The sequence below is a fragment of the Nicotiana attenuata genome, unplaced genomic scaffold (genome assembly GCF_001879085.1).
Source record: "Nicotiana attenuata strain UT unplaced genomic scaffold, NIATTr2, whole genome shotgun sequence".
NCBI lineage: Eukaryota > Viridiplantae > Streptophyta > Magnoliopsida > Solanales > Solanaceae > Nicotiana > Nicotiana attenuata.
The window spans coordinates 55,698-75,975 of NW_017673641.1; the positions used below are offsets into that span (position 1 = coordinate 55,698).

A 20,278-nucleotide genomic window follows, 5' to 3' on the forward strand; every position below is an offset into this window, starting at 1 on the left:
GAACTTAGGACTACTATTCCTAAAGGGGAGGGATATTAGGCTGACTTTTAGGTTCCAAAAGGTGAAAAAACTAAGGCGACATACAAAAACACATAGGACTGCACATTAAGGGGAAACATGTAAACAACTAAAAGGCTCATGTACACCTCCTCAGACAAAGCACGTAAATAGCATGACTTAAACACAGTTAGGGCCAGAATTTAAAGTACTAAGGCAGGGGAGTTTAAGTTGTTGAAGCAGACCAATTTATTACATAACTCAGATAAGAAGTCTGAATCAGGCCTGCCTGCTGGTTGTAGAAATTACTAATTAACAGAGGCGGGTTCAGTTTTATTTGTTGTCCCCTAAGGCTTGCCTAAGTGTTTGGGTGAGATCTTATAAACGTGATATCTATTACTGATTCAGAATGTGGCAAAGCAGTAACAATTCTAGAATAAACGATTTAAGATCCTATAGACATGCTTTCTAAACCCTATTAATAAGAAGAAAGAGAGTTGTTTAAAAAATAGTTCAGAACTGTATGAGTTGAACTGATTTGGCCTAGACTGGTTTCAGATTCTATGGACATTGATATCTATTATTGTTAATTTTAATTCCTATAGACATGATATCTAGTTGAACGTGAAATGAAGCAGGCAGGATTTGCTTGAAATTCCTAAAGGCATGATTTCTATGAAAAGGTACTGATTTTAATCTATTGGACATGATGGCGGATTATAATCAATTAGATCCTAAGAGCATGGTGTCTAAGTGTGGTAATAAACATGCAGTATTTCAGACAAATCCTAATAGCTTTATTATTTAAATGCAGAATTTAAAACAGGTCCTATAGACAGGTTCTCTAAATGCAGAGTTAAACATGCAGACTAAAAAAGTCCTATAGGCATATTATCTAAATGTTGAATTAATTATACAGAAAACAGGTCCTATAGGAATGTTCTCTACCCTTCTAATAGTTAAGCATGCATAATTACCCAGCCCTTTTTTTTCACTAGCCAACCCCAATATCTTTTTACAAATTATTACAGACCCAATGCTGAATTACAAGAGAAGTACAAAATAAGAAAGTACAACCAAAAGAAGCCCGATCTTGACTTCCTCTCTGATTTATATAATTAATCACTGCAAATGCCACTTGTTTCAAATCCTTTCTCAGACCTGGGTGTGTCAAAGTTCCTTGAGGGTCTCAAGGGACCCCGGGCAGTGCTTATACCCAAGTTTGCATAACCAAATAGAGATGAGTGCAGTGTGGAAGGGCCAGCCCTTATGTGTCCAAGTTCAGAGGGAGACCATGGGTCCCAAGGCAAGGCTCACACAAGAGGGGCAGAACCTTAGTCTAAGAGTATAGTGGAAGTGCAGGAACAGAGATTTAAAACTGAGTGGAGAATAGAGAGGGGTAAGGGTGATTGGAGAGTAGTAGTAGTAAAGCTAACACTACACAGAATTAGCATTTTTTATACAAAGGGGTCAGGGGTTTGGGAATTCATTGCAGGGAGCATATGACCTTAGGAAGGGGTCAGGTTTGGGAATACATTGCAGGGAGCATATGACCCTAGGAAGGGTCAGGTTTGGACATGCACATCAATAGATAGTGCTGGCATGCCCATGAACCAGCCAGAGAATACGACACATAGAAGGGATATGAAGGTAATGACCCTAGGGAGGGTCAGGTTTGGGTCATGCACAGCAATGTCTAATGCTGACATGCCCCCAAACCAACCTAGGAATACAAACACATAGGGGATATGGGGATTTGGGATTCATAAGTCATAATAAGTGACTGACAGAGTTCATACATAGGAAAAACATTAATTCAGAAGAGAAGGGGGCAGATTACAGTATGCTCAGTAATGGAACTTGATTAAACACAAGCAGGAAACAGGAAAGAGTGAAGGAAATAGTAAAGAAACATGTTGTTGTTGATGCTGGAAAATTAATTAGAACATACCAGTAAAGAAGCAAATGCAGAAAGAAAAATAAGCAAGTTTCCCACAGCCTAGCCTTGGCTTTCAGCCGGGTAGGTAAGGCAGCAACACAAGTAGTAACAGAGAAAAGAGAGAGAGAGTTTTGAGTGAAGTGTGTGTTCTGAACTCAAGTGTTTTTGTTCCTTGTTGTTCGTGTCTTTGAAAGAAGGGGGGTGCAGGGTATTTATAGCCTTTTGAAAACGAGTGAAGGAGAGGTAATAAGTAAAGTTTTAGTACAAATATGGAAACAATCAACAGTCAGAATCAATTATACAAGTGATTCCCTTTAATTAAGGAATCACTGTTTAACGGGTAGTAACAGATTCAAATAAGGAAAGGGATCAGTTTAGAGACAGACTGATTATTGCCATAGAAGAAGTAGTACAAGCATTAAGTAAGTAATCAAGTCTAAGTACAGAAATATGCTTATTTTGGAAAAGATTCAGTAAGGCAAAATATCATAGTAAAGGGGAAAGAATCAATCAATTTGAACGTGCGATTGAAATCAGGGTTCATAAAGGGAAACTTTAAAAATCGGTCACAAGATGAAGATCAATCAAGGAAGAAACTTCAGCATATAAATAAAGTGAACAAGGTCATCAGACATGCGAGGCCAAACTCATTGACAAAATCACAAACAGCCAGTAGTGGCAGAAATAAACTAGGGTTCAGTAGTAAAGCAAACGTTCGAAGCATAGTAATCAAGTAGGACAAGTCACATTGAATCAACAGGGAAGAAAAACAGAGCATCAGAAACATGCAAAGGTTTCACAGTAGTAGGTGAGGAAACCCCTTTTAAAAAAGTTAGGGTTTCAACCCTAGTCGAGTTGAAAGATAGTAAAAATCAGATAAGTCACATAAAGAAAAGAAAGTCTAAAACAAAAGCTTTCAGTCGAGTCAAGTACTCAAACAAACAATTTCAGACCCCAAAGACCTAGGGCTTTTCGACAACAATCGAGTTTTAAAAATGGTAACACAAATAAGTCAAACAAGAACGAGGAACTTAGTTAAACAAGTACACATTAAACAAACAGCTTCAGGATTCGAATGAGACCCACAGGAAATCAGGGTTTAAACATGCTAACTCAGATAGAAGAACAACATGAGCAAAACATAGCAAGATCAGAAACACGTTAAAATCAGAGAAGATATTCTTGAAATAACTTAAGAGAAAAACCCTAATCGCAAAGGATAAGAGTCATTTTGAAAGCAAAGTTAGAGAACCTTCGAGAAAAATGCTTAAAAGTTCATTATAAGTACAGATCTAAGGTAGATCTGAAAGAAATCGAAAGACCTTAGAGATTAGGGTTTCAGAAAACCTAAAAGAAACGAGAAAGGTCTCGAAAGTTAACGATCTAACCAAAAAAGGTCAAGGACCCACCTTGAAAGGCCATGAATGGCCAGGAAAGGTCATGGATGGTCGGAGAAAGGCCATGAACACCAATCGAGCAAGGACTGGACCAAACTCTTTCGAAGTCTGGTCGTGAAACCATAGAACCAAACACATAGAAGCCATGGAAGGCTGGTACAGGTCTTAGATGACCCCAGAAGGCCATGGGTTTGGTAGGTATTAGGGTGGATTAGGGTGGCAGCGACTAGGGTTTGGGTGGTGTTGCAGAGAGAGTTTAAGAGGAAGGGGATTCTAAGGCGGCGGATTGTATCAAATGATAGGGTTTTGGGGTCGTTTGGGATTAATTAAGGTAAGGGTAAATACTGGCCGTTGATCTGAATGATCAACGGCCCGGATTAAAGAGGGTAGGTAGAGGTCCGGGTCTGGATTGGTTCAATTTGCAATTGGATCGGGGTTTAATTGGGATTGGGCCGGGGAAGTTGGGTTTAATTGGGTCAGATTTTAGGTTATAATCGAAATGAAATTGGGCTATTATTTAAATAGCCAATTTTCCCTATTTAATTTATAAAAAGTAATAAATTAATTTTTGGAAATAAACTGAAAACACTAAGATGATTTATGACATATAATTATCAATTTAAAAATACTGGGGTTAATTTTTGTAAATGTAAACGTAATTAAATCCTAAAAGAGGCTAATATTGCAATTATGCAATTTAGCTTTTAAAAATACTAAATGGATTTGTAAAAATATGCAAAAAATGATCTTGGCTATATTTTAGCATAAATATAAAAGTTCAACAAGTGGATCACCAAAAGTAATAATTTTAGAAATTATTACTGGGTTTTTGTGGATTAAATAGGAGAATAAATTGATTTAAAAACCTTTAAAAATTAAGGAAAAACAATAAAACATTTGAGCAAACTTATATATGTATTTATATGCTATTTTGAAAGTATTTTGCATATTTAAAAATATATAGGGAAAAATTGGGTATCAACAAATGTGATCCTCCTTCCTTTTTGACTTCACTAGCATGTCGTCGATGTAGACCTCCACGGTCTTTCCGAGTTGTTCTTTGAACATCTTGGTGACTAACCTTTGATACGTCACCCCTGCGTTCTTGAGTCCGAACGGCATGACTCTGTAGCAGTGCGTTCCTTGGTGAGTGATGAAAGTGGTCTTTTCTTGGTCTTCTTCTGCCATTAGAATTTGGTTGTAACCAGAATAAGCGTCTAAGAAGCTTAATAGTTCGTGTCCCGCCATTGCATCGATAAGCTGGTCGATATGTGGTAACGGAAAGGAATATTTTGGGCATGCTTTGTTCAGGTCGGTGAAGTCGACACACATCCGCCACTTCCCATTTTTTTTTACCATGACAACATTGGCGACCCACTGAGGATACTTTGATTCTCGGATGGAACCATTAGCGAGCAACTTATCAACTTCTTAGATGACAGCCTCGTTGATTGCGACATTGAACTTTCTCCTCATTTGTCGTACTGGCGGGTGAAGAGGGTCGACATTTAACCTGTGTGTGGCAATGTCCCTTGGAATTCCTGGCATATCTGAATGGGAAAAGGCAAACAAATTGACATTGTTAGTTAAGAACTCATGGAACTTACCTGGTTCTGAGAGGTTGTGTCCGATATAAGCTTTTTTCGTGTTATCGGTGTTGTCCAATTGAACGGGTCCGAGGTCTTTTACGGTTGCCTTGCAGGCTTCTACGACATCTGGGTCCTTGATGGCCTCTATTTGTATGTCGGGTTTGGTTCCCGATATGGCTGATTGCTATGCTTCCGCACTTTCCCCCTTTAGTTGTTGGGTGTGTGTGATATCTTGGGCGATTCGGTAGCACTCTTGCGCGGTGCGTTGCTCGCCTCAGATGCTGAATATTCCCCATGGGGTAGGAAATTTGATTACTTGATAGAAACTTGACGGGACGGCTCGCATGGCGTGTATCCATGGACGCCCTATAATAGCGTTGTAGGTTGCTTCTTGGTTCATGACGTGAAACGTCATTTCCAGAGTAACTCCTCCTGCCAGAACAGGTAACACTATTTCTCTAGAGATTCGTTCTACTGCATTATTAAAACCTGTTAGTGTTATGCAGCGTGGTACTATCTTATCCTCGAGTCTCATCTGTATGAGGACTCGTGGATGAATAATACACGCTCCGCTTCCGTCATCCACCATTATTCTTTTTACATCGGTATCTGCCATACGTAAAGTTATAACCAAAGCATCATAGTGAGGGAAAGACAAACCGTTGGTATCTGACTTGTCGAAGATGATACTATCTTCGAGGTCATTGTACCGTTCGTGAGCGACTGTCCGCTTGAGTTTGTGTGTGGTGGTGAATTTCACATGGTTGATTACCGTATTATCACCGCCGCCAATGATCATTTGTATGGTATGAGCTGGTGAAGGTGGTTTTGGGGGTCCTTGAGGTTGATCGCGTCCACGAGCAAAGTTAACCCGTCCTCGATCGCTCAGTAGTTATTTCAGGTATCCCTGATTTAGCATACATACCACTTCCTGTCGCAGACCTATAGAGTCCTCGGTCTTGTGTCCTCTTTCCTGGTGGAATTCACACAGAACGTTCGATCTCCGGGTGCTCTGATCTGACTTCATCTTTCGCGGCCACTGCACCTTTGTGTCGAGCTTTTCTAGTGCATACACTATAACTGAAGGAGAAACACAAAAGTTATGAGCAGATAACAGTGGAGGCATACCTCTTTCGTTTCGATGTGGCGCGGTGTGTTGAGGCGTGACGTCTGCATATCGTGGAGGAGGTGGGATGGATGTCCGAATGTAGGGCTGATGCCTTTCTCGATTGAAACGGGATAGTTGGTCCCTTCCACCATCGTTGCGGCGATCTCTCCTTGTTTCGGTTTGGACCGATGTTAGCCGTTGGATTGGACCATTTAGGTCATCCTCGTCTACCCTTACTTCGGCACAATAGGCATTATGGATTTCTTCCCACGTGGTGGGAGGGTACTTTATGAGTCTACTTAGCAGCTTTTTGGTTGCTTTTGACCCGTTTCTATTTAACCCATTTTGGAAGGCTGCTACCGCCATCCCTTTTGATACATTTGGTAGGCTCATTTTTACCCAACTGAATCGGGCTAGGAAATCCCGAAGTCATTCGCCTGTCGTTTGCCTGACGGCGAAGATGTCATTTACCCTGGCCTCTGCCTTTTTCGCTCTCGCGTGAGCGGTGACGAATTTATCTGCCATTTCTTCGAACGTTGATATTAATCGTGCTGGTAGTTGTGAATACCATGTCAACGCTCCCCCTTTCAGAGTTTCGCCGAACTTTTTCAGCAGCACCGATTGCACCTGTTCTTTTGACAGATCGTTGCCTTTTACTGCAGTGACGTAGTAGATTATGTGATCTTCCGGGTCCGTGGTGCCATCATATATTTTCAAGTATGGCGGCATTTTGAAGGTTTTGGAATAGAGTGGGGAGCCGCCCCATCACTGTATGGTTGTTCGACGAATCGACCTACGTCACGTTTTGGTAGCAACTTCGGAGCGCCCGGTATTTTATCGACCCTCTCCTGATGCTCCTTCATCTGATCTCGGAGCGTTTTGTTCTCATTTTCCATCTCTTTTATTTTCTTTAAGATGGTCGCAAGTGCATCGTTATCTGCATTAATGACAGTATGAGTGTTACCTGTGCGTGGAGTTTCTGGCTCATCGGCGACAGTTGCGGTTTCTGCGTGTATTGTGCCTTCGGTATCCCTTTGAACGGGTTTGTCGAGAATGCTGCTCAAGGTGTTTGTCAACCACTCTTCTAATAGCCTTTTCACAGCCGGTGGTGCTTTTCCTGCTGCGGATGTTGAGGTTTCCCTCTCGTGCGAGAGAGTCACGCTTTCGTGCGGGGGAGGGGGGGGGGGGTTGAGGCATCTCCCCCGGTGTAACGCTTGGCGTTGCATCTTCATTGTCTTCGTTGATGGAATCCAGAAGGTTGTTCGTGACACCTACTATTGCCTTTAATCTTGCTTCCCCTTTTCCTGCCATTGTTGGTCTTTTCGAGGCTAAGAAGAGGCGATTATCCCTTTCAAGGATCTAGACGAAACTAAAATCTCAGCTATAGAAATCCCCACAGACTGCGCCAAATTGTTTGACTCAAAAGATATTGGAACTTTTTTGAACAAATCAATTAAAAAAAATGAAGGGGTAAATCTTAGCTAAGTATAATAATCTCTAGAACAAAAGGTATATAAGATGAACACAGTGGATAATATTTCTTGATCTTGTGAAGATGAATGATCGAACATTAAAGATACCAATCGTTTATGTAGACAAGTATTACAATCAGTGTTGTTAGCTGGAAAAGTAGAAAAAGAGAGAGCCTTACACGGTTGTTTTTACGCTATATATAAGGGATAAATCCCTTCTAAGCCCTAAAAGACAAATCGTAGGGAATATTCGAAAGAATATTCCTAATGCCCCCTATTAGACCTACACTACTGTAAAAGTCGTGCAGTCTCTGTTTGCTTGTCTATCGTCCTCCACAGGACGTAGAGCTACGAGGATCTCGTCGTTTGTCGTATTCATCAACGGTCGTGGTCGTCCAAATTTGGACCCATACACTAATCATGGTGGAAAGTTCTACCTTTAATTGGGACCCTCTGTTCATTTCTGCATTGATATTGGTAATATTTTCTATGTAATCACCGTGGTTTTCAAAAAAGAAAAATAGAAATAAGGAAAAAGAACTCGAAATATTTGGTGATAAGATGTTAAATTCGTGAAGTGAATTGATTGCATTTGATAATCAAAAAGCACTCGTTTAATAAAAATTGCATGTTAATTAAACTAATAGAACACCTAAATTAAGTTTTTTAAATATTGCGGAATATACTCCATTTTTAAGGATCTGTTTGGTTTTCACCATATACGCTAACAAGGAGGAGTAGAAAAAAATTTAAAAAAAATAAAGATACTTTCGTTGTTTTTCGGTATTACGAGTGTTTTGCAGCGGTACCTTTGGAAAAGCTGGCGAGACAGTACAATTAAGGCTCTATTTGTTTTAAGGAGTTAAGACTAATTTTCCAAAAAAGAATGAAGAGATATGGGGAATCAAATATTCTCCTAGTAGTTGAGTCATACTGTTTGCAACAAATTATCTATGATACAAAAAATAAATTGCAACCACAATATAAATATGAAGAAAATATAGTTTTATTGATAAAATGATGCGGGTACAATTCTGTTTCTCCCTTGATTCTTCTCTCCTGATTATCTCCGTGATTCGAGGGCTGGAGCAGCGTGTTTCTCGAACGTAGGATGATGAAGACTTCCTTGGATTTATTTGATATCCATGAAGTATGTTGTGGATTTTCTTGAAGTATTTGATTATCAAGAATTATCCGGCCATATTTTGATCTCTTTGTGAATATCCCGTGAGTTTATGAAATTTCTGAGATGATCTCCATTTTTGAGATGCCTCTTCAAAGGGAATATGTGACCCTTTTTATAGCTTTGATTTAGGGTTAGGGTAGAGTAACTTTCAAGAAACCCTAATAGACTCCTAGGATTTCAAGAGTCCTGTAGTATCTTTAATTTAAGATTTGGCTTGATCCATTTAAATTTCGATGTCTACAAATGCCCCCTACTTCAAGGCTTGTCGGCATGGACTTGCCGAAAGGAGAGACAAGACTTGAAGTACCAGGGTGGTAGACTTCTCTGCATTGCGTCACTTCTTGTTCACGTGGACTTCTGTTGTCTTTGTGTTCAATGAAGAAGCTGCCTTTCTCCAAAATTGTATTTCAGTAATAACTCCATGATACAAATAATTTCTTTCCACGTAGCACTAAATTGTAGGAACTTAATACCTTGTTGTACATGGACTTTGCAAAATTCTTTGTTATGCATGGACATTGCTACTTCCATCCGTTTTGTTCCATGCAATAGAACTGCTCAATTTTATAATTTGAAAAACTGACGTGGCCAAGCACACATTAGAGCCAATGATAATTGCACTTGAATTTTGACTCCAACAAAGTGAAGTTTCTAACTACAAATTTTACGTGGTAATTCTCACGAGACAGTACTTTACTTGCTTGGAACATCATTGCTCTTTCGGAAGGCGACCATAGTAGTTGATTTTGAAACATATAGTTTTCGGTTTGCAGGAGGAAGAGATAAAGGGCAGAACTGGTCCCACTGGGCATGCCAATTTGTTTGCAACAAATTATATGTGATACAAAAAATAAATTGCAACCACAATATAAATATGAAGAAATATAGTTTTATTGATAAAATGATGCGGGTACAATTCTGTTTCTCCCTTGATTCTTCTCTCCTGATTATCTCCGTGATTCGAGGTCTGGAGCAGCGTGTTTCTCGAACGTAGGATGATGAAGACTTCCTTGGATTTATTTGATATCCATGAAGTATGTTGTGGATTTTCTTGAAGTATTTGATTATCAAGAATTATCCGGCCATATTTTGATCTCTTTGTGAATATCCCGTGAGTTTATGAAATTTCTGAGATGATCTCCATTTTTGAGATGCCTCTTCAAAGGGAATATGTGACCCTTTTTATAGCTTTGATTTAGGGTTAGGGTAGAGTAACTTTTAAGAAACCCTAATAGACTCCTAGGATTTCAAGAGTCTTGTAGTATCTTTAATTTAAGATTTGGCTTGATCCATTTAAATTTCGATGTCTACAAATGCCCCCTACTTCAAGGCTTGTCGGCATGGACTTGCCGAAAGAGAGACAAGACTTGAAGTACCAGGGTGGTAGACTTCTCTGCATTGCGTCACTTCTTGTTCACGTGGACTTCTGTTGTCTTTGTGTTCAATGAAGAAGCTGCCTTTCTCCAAAATAGTATTTCAGTAATAACTCCATGATACAAATAATTTCTTTCCACGTAGCACTAAATTGTAGGAACTTAATACCTTGTTGTACATGGACTTTGCAAAATTCCTTGTTGTACATGGACATTGCTACTTCCATCCGTGTTGTTCCGTGCAATAGAACTGCTCAATTTTATAATTTGGAAAATTGACGTGGCCAAGCACACATTAGAGCCAATGATAATTGCACTTGAATTTTGACTCCAACAAAGTGAGGTTTCTAACTACCGATTTTACGTGGTAATTCTCACGAGACAGTACTTGACTTGCTTGGAACATCATTGCTCTTTCGGAAGGCGACCATAGTAGTTGATTTTGAAACATATAGTTTTCGGTTTGCAGGAGGAAGAGATGAAGGGCAGAACTGGTCCCACTGGGCGTGCCAATTTGTTTGCAGCAAATTATATGTGATACAAAAAATAAATTGCAACCACAATATAAATATGAAGAAATATAGTTCTATTGATAAAATGACGCGGGTACAATTCTGTTTCTCCCTTGATTCTTCTCTCCTGATTATCTCTGTGATTCGAGGGCTGGAGCAGCGTGTTTCTCGAACGTAGGATGATAAAGACTTCCTTGGATTTATTTGATATCCATGAAGTATGTTGTGGATCTTCTTGAAGTATTTGATTATCAAGAATTATCCGGCTATATTTTGATCTCTTTGTGAATATCTCGTGAGTTTATGGGAATTCTGAGATGATCTCCATTTTTGAGATGCCTCTTCAAAGGGAATATGTGACCCTTTTTATAGCTTTGATTTAGGGTTAAAGTAGAGTAACTTCCAAGAAACCCTAATAGACTCCTAGGATTTCAAGAGTCCTGTAGTATCTTTAATTTAAGACTTGGCTTGATCCATTTAAATTTCGATGTCTACACATACATTTGTTATACAAAAACTTATAGAAAGAAGGCCTGTATATTTACCCAAAAAAAAAAGAAAAATTGTATGTATAATATTTGAGATCATTTAGAGGTATGTATGTCTTGATCTTTTATGGAGGGAAGCACAATTTTTTTAATAATTTAAGTTATATATAGTGATAATAAAATTTGTAATAGCAAGCTGCATGATTTATTATTAAAGCAATAAAAAAATTTACTCATAATTGTTGTTTACAGAACCACATCAATTTAGTATGATTAAGCATAAAAATGATATAAAACTTTATATTACTAATAAACTATAATTAAGTGATGAATATATATATGCAAAAAACCCCGTGTCAAGTATTTGTTGGATTAATGTAAACTCCAAATGTTGATAAGTTACACCATTAACCAATTCACAGTACCATAAACAATTTTGCGTAATAAAACTTTTAGGTAATATGATCGATTAGCTAATTTTAGTAGTGTCAGCATGTAAAACTTAATCATTTTTAATAATTAAATAAAAATGAATCTTTAAAAACGTACTACTGGATTGATTATTTTGTTTCATTTGGGAGTGCCAAAGAGTCACTGTTGGAATGAAAAGGTTAGTGCACGTACAATTGACCGTCAAAAATATGTCCCAGTAGTTCTTTTACCTTTATTAACTATGATCTCAAATAGATATTTATATTGAACGAATGAATATATGACATGTGTCTCTTTTATTATATTTACCTATGGTTATTTAACCACAATTAAATGGCATATTTTTTTTTATATTTTGTTACCATGCTCTAAAATAAATATTTATATTAGACCAATAAATATAGGACATGTGTCCTTGTATATTTATCACCTAACTCTGGTTACTTAACTATGATTAAATGATATAAATTATCACTGTAACTTGTAAAGGCTAAATTGTCTCATTTGGTATTTAACAGTGTGGCTCACCCCTGTTTGAAGAACCTTGAGCTAGAGAAAGGAGTCCAACAGCCAACACGTTTCTTGGTGCTAAAGTAAAAGGTATTTTAGTTTATCCATTTTTTACTGTTCATTCAAAGTATGGTCCACAGAAGTTTTGTTTTTTTGAAAATCAAGTTTAAGGTAACATGAACAATTTTTTCAATTTTTTTTTTGGATTTTTCGCAGAATTTTAACAAAACCCTAGTGGATCAGTGTTGCAATGAGGTTACACAAGGATGATCCCGAGTTCTATTCATGTTGGGATATAACCCATTAATATTGGATAGCTAAAATGGTTTCATGCATGAAAAAATATGATATACAATGCTTTTCCCTTTTTAATGTATTTTTTTTTTTTGTAGTTTCAAGCTTATAAAAACCCAGAACTAAGAAGATTTTTGCTGTGTTCGTTATGTTTTCAGAATAAAAAATTTGGTTGTCTCATTTGGAATCTGCTCTGTTTCACATTTTGTTGTGTTGTTACGTTATTTGTAATTTTTTATTTTTGTAACACCTGATTCCGATTTTAATACGCTACGGTGTTGGTGATTTTTCTTTTTGATAATTTTTATTTTATGTTTCATCTGTTAAATAGGGGATTTCCTTCTATGATTTGGTGAAATCACAGTGGTTTTGTTTCTTACGTGCACTAATAAAGGTTTATTCTGTTTTTGTTTTTGCCAAATATTCATAAAATAACAGAAGAGTTTCCTCTATTTATGATTTTTTGGTATTCTTACTATGAGTGCAAACAGATGCTGATAATGCCGTTCTCTGTCTTTCTCTCTTCTTATTTTTTTTTCTCCCTTCTGGTGGTTTCCGGCTAGTTTGCTTGCACCTTCTTGTTCCACCAGGTATTTGCTATATCTCACAAACATGAGTATCGGGTAACTCTGTCTATCAGATGGTAAATGTTGGGAGGAAGGTCTTATTTATGCTGTTAGAGAGAGTGTATTGTTATTTACTTAATTTATGTCTTCGACACACCCTTTACGTGTGAGGTTGGGTCAAGCGCATGTGAATTCTTTTTGGATAATGGGTGGGAGTCTTCTGCTGGTTCTGATACTATATTGTAGTTTGTGATCATTCTTTTCGTTGATAACCGTGGTGTCCGACTGTCCGGGGCCACTTGTTCAACTAATTCCATGAGATACCTATTATCTCCCGCCGGCACATGTGTCGCGTAATTCTGTCCACCAAGGTCGGGAGAGAAGGGAAGAAAACACTTAGTGTTTCTTACCTCCGCTAAGTTTTGAATATGAGACCTCATGATTCTTAATCCACATCAATAGGCCGCACCCTTGGGTGCAAGTGTGTTATCATTTATCTGAAAGCTTAAATTATTAGAGAGAGTATACTTTTATTTGCTTAATTGTATGTTTTTAACACTATTACTATTTGGTGAGCAAAATAGTTTTTTCTTTGACTATAATATTTTAATATTTTAAGACATTCTTTAACTGTTGTAATGTGTGATTTATGTATTTCTTAATTGTACATTCAAATATGTAAAAATAAACGAATGTCCAAATTTTCACTGAAATAAGATATGTTAACCTTTGTACTCAAAATCCCCTGTTTGTTTTGGGATGGAGGTAGTAGTAAAAGGAGTTCTGGAAGCAAGGTTGCAGTTAAAGAGAACCTCAAATAACATTTCAGGAAGTTGTTGTGACACAACTGTAGTGGGGACTTAATTTCTTTTAAATTAGTATTCTAATGCTCTGTGGAACCATGCAACTGTCATGGGAATAATTTCTTCAAGTCCTTGTAGATTTTTAAAATTTGTTCGCAACAATGTATCTTAAAACACCCATTAACATCTTTTCTTGTGACAATGTGTATTCTCTTAGGAATATTACTACATCTTTTCTTGTGAGTTGTGACAATGTGTGTTCTCTTAGCAATATTAATTTTGTCACATTGTGCATAAATAGCTCTTTTTGGTTGGTAATAGGAATAGGTCCGGTACAACAAATTTTAACAAGTATGGACTGCTTATAATAGCCGAACCCAACTTGTTTGTGACTAGGGCGTAGTTGTTGTTGTATGAACTTCTTATGATTTCCATTCCTCTGTCATTTCTTTCGATTATAGAGAACATGTTTACTTATAAAAGAGAAATAGTAATAGAGAAGATGTCAGTGATGAAACATGACTTGGTGAAATGCAGGAAACAATTCTCCCACTGCATTAATTGTATTTTGGTTCATGAAGTGACTATTGTGCATTCGAGTCTTTACTTACTGTTTCAGACTGAGCTCTATTAGGAGTTTTTGGACATAATGAATGTATTGACTTGATGCTTAACAATATCATACGGTGATTTTTTTAATTGATGTAGCATCATTTGATAAAACCAATATTTTACACCTCCTATTAGCTTCTTAAAAAAATATGCTAGGAGTCCTCATAGATTTGTACTGGATACCGTTCAACTTGGAATGCCATCTAGTAAGTTAGTATTCTTAAGTTTAATGCTCTTCCAGTCATTATGTTGGTAAAATTCAGATGGTGTTTTTGTATTTTCTTGTTTGTGGTTTTAATGCAGATGTAGTGTTTTTGCTCTTCCTTGTCAAAAAGTAATGTTTTAACTCTACTTTTTGCATTGTTAAAGGAAGTAGTTACTGCAGTACCTCAACTTCATTGAGCTCCTTCAAGTTCTGCATTGGTTATATAAATGGCGCCAAAGTCGAATTCAAAAGTGAAAAGGGCCTGTGAGGCAATGGAGGTCTTTGGCTATACTGAAGAAATTGTGAAGCCAGTATTGAGGAACCTTCTGAATCTGTACGATAAAAACTGGAAGCTTATTGAAGACGAGAATTATTCTGCTCTTTTGGAGTCTATTATAGACAGCGAGGAGTCAAAAGTGCGCCCTATGGTTACTTATGCTTCCGTGCTTATTTCCATTGTTCATCATCACTCGATACCCCTTGCAATGTGTTAATTCTTTCTATAGATTATGTATGGTAATATTTGTGTCTATCTTGATATCATGCACAAAATGAAACACAGACCGTTCATTCATCTTCACATCTTTCCTTTCAATTTCCGATGAGAATGCATGTGATTAATTGATTATAGTTTCACTGATGATCAGGAAAGGCAGAAATCCTTGTTGGAAGATGAACCAGAAGAAATTGAACCACCGCTGAAAAGATCTAGGTTGTGCTCTCAACGAAATCATTCCTCACCTGCTAAACATGATCCCTGTCCTAGTGCTGACACATGTACTTTAGAGTTGCAATCTCCCAGCAAGCAGAAGATGGATGGGTTCACCACTGAGTCTTATGAAGCTGAGGATGTCGAACTGAAGCCTCTTCTCTTGAAAGATTATCAGGGCAAAGGTAAGAAACAGAGTTCTTCAGAAGCTTCTCCTGTTTCAACACTGTCTAATGACATGGTAGTGCTCTCTGGTGATGACATGGAAGGACCTTGTAATCTATCACCTCATTTAACTATAAAGCAAAAGGGCGATACATCTCTTTCATATCCTGCTCTGCTACCCAAAAGAAGACTGCATTTTGATTGCCAGGAAGAGCCAAATGTTGTAGGTTCTTCTGATGCATCCAACAATGGTGCTCTTGTTGAGTACGACCTTAGTGATACTATGCCTCTAAATGTTCCATTTTCTGATAACCTGCCAGATTTTGATGTTCCTGTTGCTGTTGCTCCTTCAGGTATTTCTTCGATATTTAGAGTTTACTATAATAAGATCCATATGTCTCTCTTCCCACACATGGTTTGAAACTTTGAAATTTTGAATGGATTGTTCCTTGTTTCGAGTTTGGATACCCATTCAGTTGATATTTTCTTGATGGATTTTTCATTTTAAAGTTTCTCTTGTTGCCATGTATGCTTCTTTTGGTGGTTGTTTCCTAAATCAGAATATGAATAATGAAATGATTGACTAAAAGGTATAAACAGAGAAGATTTAACTTGCTAATGTCAACAACTTTCTTCTAGAAGTTAGTGTGGAATCTGAAAGCCAAAGAAAGACAGCATAGTCAAACTGCTATGATGCAACTTTCTCCACTGATATACATTCCTTCTTCTGAAGTTCCAAAGTTACAAATTTTACCAATTTTAAAAACACTTGTTAACGGAAAGGCTATGTCTTTTACTCTTCATTGAGAGGGAAAACTATCTCTTCTTGTCTGTTTGTTTTGAAGTTGATTAAAGATGATTCAGAATTTCTCCTCCTTCTTTCTGGGTCTTAATCTTAAATTGAATTTATACAAGATAGCTGCGTGGAGATTCTTATTGTTTACAGTAACTCTTTTAGTTTCTGCTCATAGTAGGTCCAATTTTTAACATTTTGTTTGATAAAAAGGAAAAAGGGATGTGTATAAAGAACATCAGTATTTGTTGCATCAGATGGGGGTCTAAATCCTCTTTCTGGGTAAAACCACATGGAAATTATATCAATTGGTAACAGTGGCGGAGGCAGGATCTCCACGAAGGGGGTTCAAAAAATTTTTTTTGTAGCTGGTGGGAATTGAACCCATGACCTTATGTAGATTTTGAACACCCTTGACCACTAAACTACACTTTTGGATTGTGTTAAGGGTGTTCAAAACTTAATATATAGAGGTAAAATACAGATTTTGCCTTATATATACGGTGTAATTTTTCGGCGAACGGTGTTCGGGTGAACACCCTTGCGCCCCCCTAAATCCGCCCCTGATTGGTAAATCGTACTTCTGAAATTGGAATCATTTATTTGCATTCCCTTCCTCTTAGATTTGTTGTTAAATTCCGGTCGTATCAAAATGTGAATACTATCTATAATCTAGAAGTTTTATTCTCTCATATTCTTTGGACTTGAATTTTTACAAATAACTCCTTTCTGTCAATTATCTGAAGATGTCTCAAGAAGAATTGAAAGACAAGACTTGGAGTTTCTCAACTCTGAACATTTGGGTATAGAGGGAAATGAAAAGGGTGTGACAAGTTCATCACAACTAGATATTGCTTCCTCTCAGAAGGGGGACGTGAAGATCTTCTTTGTCTATAAGCCATATTCCTCATCAAATTTTCGTCCACCAAGTTTAGATGCAGTCTTGAAGCGGATGGAGGAAAAGTATATGAAGTCTTATCGAATTTCTCAACCTGGTTTCTCTCTGTTGAGGCTGATGGAAAATCTGTGTGAATGCTATCTGACGGCTGGCACCAAGGCTAGGCCAGCAAATGGGCCATCAGCTGGGATAGAGTCTCAGAAACTTCATCCAGTCGGTGTGAGATATGATGCTGCTAATCATGAATTACACTTTGCTCCAGACATTAGCAATGGCTCATTCAAGTTGTCGAATCTTATCAAAGTCTCACCTCAAATTCCAAAATTTCCAGCTTCTGGAAATAGGGATATAGTGTGCTATATGATGAATTTTAATGGTACTAAGATTCATGGTGCTGAAAAGGACAAAACTAATAAGGTTCTTAAACTCCTTGCGCCTTCAACGATGAAGAATTCATTGGTTGTTCAGAAAAACAACTCATCTCCTGGTCTTCCTAGTTCTGCTTATTATTTTGAAGACATCACCAATGGTCAAGAGGAGCACAGAGTTTCGTTGATCAATGAATTCAGCCATGAGATCGTGCCTGTCTTTAAGTACATACCTAAGAACATTATTTTCCAAAATGCATATGTGAAGTTTCTTCTTGCTCGTATATCGGATGACAACTGTTGTTCAAACTGCAGTGAGGATTGTTTGTCTCTAGATATACCCTGTGCTTGTGCTGGTGAAACAGGGGGTGAATTTGCCTACACATCAGGTGGTTTGCTCAAGGAAAAGTTTCTCGAGAATTGCATCTCAATGAATCGTGAACCCCAAAGGCATGGCTTAGTATATTGTCAAGACTGTCCCCTTGAAAGGTCTAAGAACAATAGCATGTCTGGCGTGTGCAAGGGTCATTTGGTGAGGAAATTTATCAAAGAGTGCTGGCATAAATGCGGCTGCAGCAGGGGATGTGGTAATCGTGTTGTTCAGCGAGGCATAGCAGTGCCATTGCAGGTTAGAAAAATATTGCTAACCAAGGGTCTCAGGTCCGACCACTTCGGCTCATTTGGAACATAAGAAAGAGGAGATTGTTTCACTAATAGTGAAAATGATGTTAGGAGTATTAGAAATGACTTTTATGTCATATAAATTCTTGGTCAGGGAAAGCATGATAGATGATTGTGGTTTGAACTGCAAGCCTATATTGTACATATTGTTTTTTGCCATCTTGGTGTGATATAAATCATACTTGTCTGATTTATCAAAAAAGAAAAAGAAAAGGTTTTGTGCATGTTGAATACTTTTATAGAAACCTTGAGTATTAAGAAATTGCTTGACACATTCTTATCCTGCATGTCAGGTGTTTATGACAGCTCATGGAAAAGGTTGGGGGCTCAGGACACTGGAGGATTTGCCTAGAGGTGCTTTTGTCTGTGAATATGTAGGAGAAATAGTGACCAACACGGAGTTGTATGAGCGAAACACGCAAACCGCTGATGAGAGACACACATACCCAGTTTTGCTAGATGCAGACTGGGGTTCGGAAGGTGTCCTGAAGGATGAAGAGGCACTTTGTTTGGATGCTACTTCTTATGGAAATGTTGCAAGGTTCATTAATCATAGGTTAGTCGCCAATTCTCGTCCTTTACTCCAAATTGTAAGGTGTCCAATTCTTCTTCTTATGGGCTGATAGGTGGTTAGAAGTTTCCATTATTCTTCTTGGTATTTACATTGAAGAAAAGTTTGTTGTTTCTTCTTCTCTTCCCAATGTGGACTGAAACTAACCACATTGTAATTTTATCTTGGTCAGATGTTATGATGCTAACTTGGTTGAGATCCCAGTTGAAGTAGAGACTCCGGATCATCACTACTACCATGTATTTGTTATCTTTGTTTTCGCAGCCTTTTGAAGTATCCCTCTGTTATTTAGAAATCCGTGGAAAATTCACATCAAATCTTTTTTCATGTCACTGCAGGTTGCTTTTTTCACTACGAGGAAAGTTAATGCTTTAGAAGAGTTAACTTGGGTAATGCCCCCCATCTATGTTGAACACTATGACTTTAGAACTTTCTCATTTTAATGTACACAAGTCAAAAATAAGTGTAATTTATCTTTTTAACTAGTTGTTGACTTAGACTCGGGAAGAATCATTATAAATATGAAATATTGCAGGATTATGGTATTGACTTCACCGATCATAGTCATCCAGTGAAAGCGTTCAAGTGTTGCTGTGGAAGCGAACTTTGTCGAGACATCAAGTCTTTGAAGAGTCAGTTCATCTTTTTACTCCTCTTTCTTATACAATCCCAGCAGTGAAATCTGCCTCCTATTTTCATGTGCATATTGACCTCAGTACTTCTCTAGAGCTTTATGATACCTATTACTATGTGCCAGAAGTGCATTAAATACACCCACACAAGTACTCGCTTAAATATATTGAAAACCTCAATAATACTTGGGTGTTCCCCGGCTATATTCTCATTGAAGATGCAATTGGCTTCATATATACCATTTTAGTTGCTTCCTTTTCTAACCTTTTCTCCCGTTACATATGCATCTCTTCCCGCCCATTATATGAAACTGTTTAACAAGTGTATTGCTTCTGCTACTGTTCTACCTATCAGACCTTCGGTGCATCGAAATATTTAGTAATTGAAACGTTTTGTGCATGTGTTTCATTTCAAATATCTTGCTGATCGTGAACTGCTTCATTTGATCTTTATATCTAATCAGATATCTTTACTTGCAGGAGCTAGGAAGTAGATCCTGATGAAGATTCCTTCTCGCGGATGATATACTGACCGCATCGATAGCTCATATAGATAATAGGTAAATCAAGAAGCATTAGTGGTGAAAAAGAAATCAAGAAGCACTAGTTTTTTTTTTTTTTTTTTTTTGAAATGCACTGCTGATGTTAACAATCAAAAAAAGAAATGCTGATGTTACGTTTTGGTGAAATTGCATACAAGTATACTGGGAAAGCACGTTCTTTTTTGTTGATTGTTTCGTACATTCAGTATTTTACTTCTTAATCCTCTGCCTCTGCAGCAATAAGTTACTAGCATTTTCGCGGAGTCATGAAAGTTAAAACTGAGTAAAGAACTCAGTATGGCTTTACAAGTGCAGAAATGTTCGTTAGTGTAACATGGTAAATTATGCTACTGAATACTGACAGTATGTAAGTAAATCTTCCATGGAAATGTTACCCCCCCCCCCCCCCCCCCAAATACCATTCAAACATCGAAAT

General features: G+C 37.6%; 1 protein-coding gene across 1 annotated transcript; it reads left to right on the forward strand.

Annotated features, from left to right (window-relative positions):
• Window positions 1–12,009: 12,009 nt before the first annotated feature.
• Window positions 12,010–20,025, forward strand: LOC109216928 (probable inactive histone-lysine N-methyltransferase SUVR2). Its single transcript, XM_019381150.1, has 9 exons — window positions 12,010–12,093; window positions 14,648–14,899; window positions 15,131–15,710; window positions 16,897–18,044; window positions 18,391–18,653; window positions 18,841–18,907; window positions 19,007–19,057; window positions 19,204–19,300; window positions 19,781–20,025. The coding sequence occupies exons 2-9, from the start codon at window positions 14,711–14,713 to the stop codon at window positions 19,792–19,794; spliced, it is 2,409 nt and encodes an 802-aa protein (XP_019236695.1). The 5' UTR covers window positions 12,010–12,093; window positions 14,648–14,710; the 3' UTR covers window positions 19,795–20,025.
• Window positions 20,026–20,278: the final 253 nt, after the last annotated feature.